The sequence below is a fragment of the Sinocyclocheilus anshuiensis genome, unplaced genomic scaffold (genome assembly GCF_001515605.1).
Source record: "Sinocyclocheilus anshuiensis isolate Anshui unplaced genomic scaffold, SAMN03320099.WGS_v1.1 scaffold758, whole genome shotgun sequence".
NCBI classification, from domain to species: Eukaryota; Metazoa; Chordata; class Actinopteri; order Cypriniformes; family Cyprinidae; genus Sinocyclocheilus; species Sinocyclocheilus anshuiensis.
In genome coordinates this window covers 2,810,363-2,815,442 of record NW_015548126.1, presented here as the reverse complement: position 1 = coordinate 2,815,442, position 5,080 = coordinate 2,810,363, and the positions used below count along the sequence as shown (strand labels likewise).

Genomic DNA, 5,080 nt, shown 5'->3' with positions numbered 1-5,080 from the left:
GAAAAACTTTCCAAAATCGGCATCCAAACAACACCAGCCCCAGCACCGACGTAAGTGAACCAGCCCCCCCTTTCACCCAACACGGACACACACAGCACCCCCAACCGAAAACTTCTTCCCGCGCCCCTGAGCATAAGTAATATAGATAAACATAAAGTCTGATCACTTCTTAGACTCGCCTTCACAATTTCAGCTGTCGATATATTAATGCAATTTGATAATGTAAAGCCATTCACAGCTGCCTGGTTTGTCGAATGAACTGTGCAAGTGACTCATCACAGATTTCCACTTCATTAAAAATCAGTTTACCAGAGCCTTTTCAAAGTAACATAATAATGTGAACTACATTATGATAATTCAATTGCACAGTGCATTTAACATGACAGGCAGCTGTTGAGCACAGCACTACCAGTAAGAACTTTTCTATGAATAAACCATTAAATATTTTTTATATATATTTTATATATATTTTTTCCCCCTTTGTAGTTATGACAATGTCACTGTCACTTGATCGGATTGTCACTTAATGGAAGCTTATTTCCACCACAGAAAAATAAAAAAGGATTTTATTTTTAATTTCATTTTTTTTTCTTGCTATTCTGGGGGAAAAAGTCAGAACTGTTAAATATAAATGCAATTCTGGGAAGAATTATGGGATAAAAAGTTGCTATTACCTTTTCTATTTTTTATTCTGTGACAGAAAAAAACTGATTTGCATGATGTAAACTTAGTTATGAGCCTGTAATTGGGAGATATAAACTCACAATTCTGAGGAAAGAAAGTTTGTGAGTCACAGTTAACTTTGTAGTAATTTTATTGTGTGGTCGAAAACCTTCCATAGTCACTAAATTACATTGCTGTATTGACTGTGTTGAGGAAACAACCTCAAGAATTTTGTAATCAGAGACTGTAATATATTAATGTCTGAGACCATCACACAATAGCATCTGAACGAGTGTCAGCTGTTACGCTGTGATTTAGACTGAGATGACCATTGCAGTCTGATTGATCTCCACATTTTGTCCTCAGGAGTGGTTTCTTGGCAAGCCTCTACATGATGAAGAGTCCACCATCATCCATCATTATGCCTTCTCTGAGAACCCTGCAGCTTTCCAGTACCCAGACTTCTCTGCAGGATGGGCGCTTAGCATCCCTCTTGTCAACAGGTTAGAAAGACACCCTCAGCTGAACTGCTGTCAGAAGCATATCCTGTTTCTGGCATGTTTTTATAGATATGAATGAATAATATTTCATTGTTAAAGTGTTGATATCTGATACCATGGTAGTTTGATATATACCATGGTACTGAAAAATTGCAGTAGACGTACTATGGTGTTAACATGGTATTCCAGTACCTATGGTATTTTTTTAAACCATGAAATGCCATGTATGAACAGGTATTGTGTGTATTTTTAACATTTTGATGACTAATTTTAGTTATTTCACGTTTTAGGTTGACAAGCAAAATAGAAGAGGAGCCATTAAAATCAGACTTCACCATAGATCTGAAACATGAGGTGAGAATTTTTAAGGAGTATGTTTTGGGATGACGATTGACGATTGTTATTTTAAATTGATTCCATTGTAGATTAAAATGTGCACTAAGAAAAATGGTGTGATTAAATAGTTGAAAACTATCACCTTAGAAAGTGCTCAAACAAAGTAATTCAAACACTGCAAAAAATATTACAATTTATAGAGAACATTATGCATAGACTATAGTGCTCAAAAGTTTGGGGTTTAAATGTTTGGCATTCGTCATGCTTGTATTGCAAGTGCCTTGTCGTTGTTGTGGAAAAAGAAGCTTTTTTGTAATCATTCCCTCATTTCACCCTTTAACTGGAGTAGCTCTAGCAGTACCAGAATCTACCGGCACATTTCTCAGGGACATTTTGTATTTCCACATTCTCGTTCTTTCCATCTGTTTCCCTCTCCCTATGTCTCTAGCTCTCTTTCCACAAAATTCTTACAAAAATAAAGGATTCTTCCCATCTATTCCCCATAGTCTCAAAAAAAACATTAGCTTCACTGTACCTTCTGCAGTATTAGTGTGTTTGTTCTTCTTCAGTTCTTTCCCTGCAGAGTCCCCGCAGAGCTGAGGACAGACAGTCTTATAATTTATAGGATACATCTTGAGAATCTCATTTTCATGTGTGGGAGATCTATCTCTATATACAGAAACGAAAACAACTTTTTAAAGTGCTGTAATGTTCCATTCTTCTTAACATATCATGGTGCTTATGGAGTGCTGCAGGTTTAAATCAGGCTTTCGACTATTTAGATCAACAAGGTTTTGTCATTTATTCATTGTCAACTTCTGTAATTTACTCATTCTCGTGTCATTCCAAACTAATGTTTTTCTGTAGACAACAAAAGAAGATATTTTTTAAAAGTTTCAGTGTTTCAATGGGAACCCGTGCTGTTTTGGACCCCTTTGACTTGAAACAATTAAAACATTCTTTAAAATATCTTATTTTGTATTCCACAGAAGAAAGAAAGAGATACAGGTTTGGAGCGACATGAGGATGAGTAAATTTGCTGAAAATGTACTCACCCTCATGTCACCTAAGATGTAGATGAGTTTGTTCCTTCGTGATTCATCAGCAGATTTGGAAATATAGCTTGCTCACCATTGGATTCTCTGCAGTGAATGGGTGCCGTCAGAATGAGAGTCCAAATAGCTGATAAAAAACATCACAATAATCCACTCCAGTCCATCAATGAACGTCTTGTGAAGTGAAAGATCAAGATGCTCCCACCAAGATGCTTCCAGCTAAAATATGAGTTCATTATCCATAATGATACTTTCTTAAGTAAAAAAGTGATCTGGTCTGAATCAGGAGAGAAATATGCACAGATCAAGCACCATTTACAAGCAAAAACAGATCTAAACAAATATGTTGGTGGATTTTGATGTCAGAAGATAACGGTGGATGGATTTTTTTTTTTACTGGAGCAACTGGAGAACTGGATTATTGTGATGTTTTTATCAGCTGTTTGGACTCTCACTCTAACGGCACCCATTGACTGCGGAGGATCCATTGGAGAGAAAGTGAAGTAAAGCTAAATTTCTCCAAATCTGTTTGGATGAAGAAACAAACTTGGATGACCTGAAGATGAGTAAATTATCAGCAAATTTTCTTCTTTTTTTTTTTTTGGAGAGCTATTAATTTAAAGAATGTTTTATTAAATCATTCTTCTTTTTCTCCTGCAGGTGGCGCTGTACATCTGGGAGGACGGAAAGGGACCTCGACTGACAGGGGTTCCAGAGCTTTGCACAATACCAGAGCATAATCCAAGAGCTCAGTACTGTGCCACCACTGTCAGCAGCCAATCACCACTGTGTGTAGGTTACCTCCACACCGAGCACTTAACACACCTGTCACACACACCTAATCAGTATGTGGAGAAGGCTGACAGGAGAGGAGGTACAAACCTTGGGTAGAAGTGATGAATGTGATTTGTGCTGAAATACTTTGGATAAAAGCATCTGCTAAATGAATGAATGAAATTGAGTGTCAGAGTTTACACCTGAGTGACAGAATAGCATATTACATTTACTTTAAGAAGATGATTTTTTTGTATGTGTGTGTTCCACAGAAGGAAGTCCTTAAAGATAATACTATCCATTTGATATAATAGCAGCACAGTAATTTGGTACATAATGTTTTCCTTTAAACGACAGCACATCTAATAGCCTTGTGTGCATGCGACCTTTGGGAAATCAATCCAGAGCTTCAGTACAAGAGTATGATGAAGAAGATGTTTTGGTAGATCGCTTATTAAAACTCTATATTTAATCTCTGAATGCCTGGGTTTCATCCCAACCAAAAATGATGAGTTTAATTAAACATCAATTTATCTTAAAGGGGTCATATGATGCTATTTTAAAGATCATTATTTTGTGTATTTGGTGTAACAGAATATGTTGACATGCTTTAATCTTCAAAACACACATTATTTTTCAAATACTGTACATTATTGTAGGTCCTCTATGCCCCGCCTCTCTCAAACACGTCGTTTTCAACAAAGCCCCTTCCTTTGACAAGCGCAGTCTGCTCTGATTGGCCAGCTGACCCAGTGCATTGTGATTGGCCGAACACCACAAGCACGCGTCGGAAATGTAACACCCCTTACCATAATCACGAGCTTCAGCTTTCAAAGTAAATATCAAGACAGTTAATAATGTCGTTAGTGTTGCACAAATTCGAACATCTGGGTTGTGCTGTTCTGTTGTAAATAAATCTTAACCAATGATTCCTAATTGCATCTACTTCTGGAAGGCCAAATAAAGTGCTTTTGCTTTCGCACTGAAACACACAGCGTCTCCCTGACATGGCTGCATCAACACTACTGCTGTTCCTGAAACCACGGCTTCTTTCTTTGCGTGCACATTTGGGCGGCATTATGCTAATATTTCCACATAGTGACGTAGACATGTGGGGGCGTGTTAGAACGAGACGTTTTAGGTAGGCGTGGTTGACTCTGAACTTTTATAAAGAATATCTCTTTGGATTTGAGACTTTATTCTTTGCAACTTTACAGATCTTCTTTATGCACCAAGAGCTTGTAACACTCCAAAGAGAAAGGAAAACTTGAAATCGCATCATATGACCCCTTTAATCCATTGCTGGTCATGAGCCTTTTCATCTTTTCATCCTGTTTCAGTCTGAAGACTGAGTTCACTGCATAACTGTTATGCTTAAAACTTAACTCAAATGACTATGAATATGTGAAGTTGTGTTGTTCGCAGACATCACCATCAAGCACATTAAAGTGTCTGTCGCCTGTTTCCATTATGGACCGTTACAGTCTCATTGATTTTAAGTGCCACTTTGTGGTTTCTTTTGGAAACATTATATTGCATAATTCATAAAATGCTGGGATTGAGGCTCTGAATCGAGTGAACTAGAGAGTCTTATTTGACAAGCTTTTATACTTGTAGTTATATTAAGTATTTTACTTAGTCCTTATTTCCATTTTAGTCACTTTCTTTCACACATGCAGACAATTGTGAGTGTTACACTGAATTTAAGTAAAAAATAATATTTTTTATAATTTGTAATATTAAATAAAACAA

The 5,080-nt window shown here is 36.9% G+C and overlaps 1 protein-coding gene across 3 annotated transcripts in view; it reads left to right on the top strand.

Annotated features, from left to right (window-relative positions):
- Positions 1–5,080, top strand: part of b3glcta (beta 3-glucosyltransferase a) — a 95,698-nt gene that overhangs the window by 73,510 nt on the left and 17,108 nt on the right. For all 3 annotated transcript variants that reach the window (XM_016507820.1, XM_016507818.1, XM_016507819.1), the window contains 3 exons: positions 1,030–1,166; positions 1,454–1,517; positions 3,215–3,346. In XM_016507820.1, the coding sequence (XP_016363306.1) occupies positions 1,030–1,166; positions 1,454–1,517; positions 3,215–3,346 (333 nt within the window). The remainder of the gene's footprint in view (positions 1–1,029; positions 1,167–1,453; positions 1,518–3,214; positions 3,347–5,080) is intronic.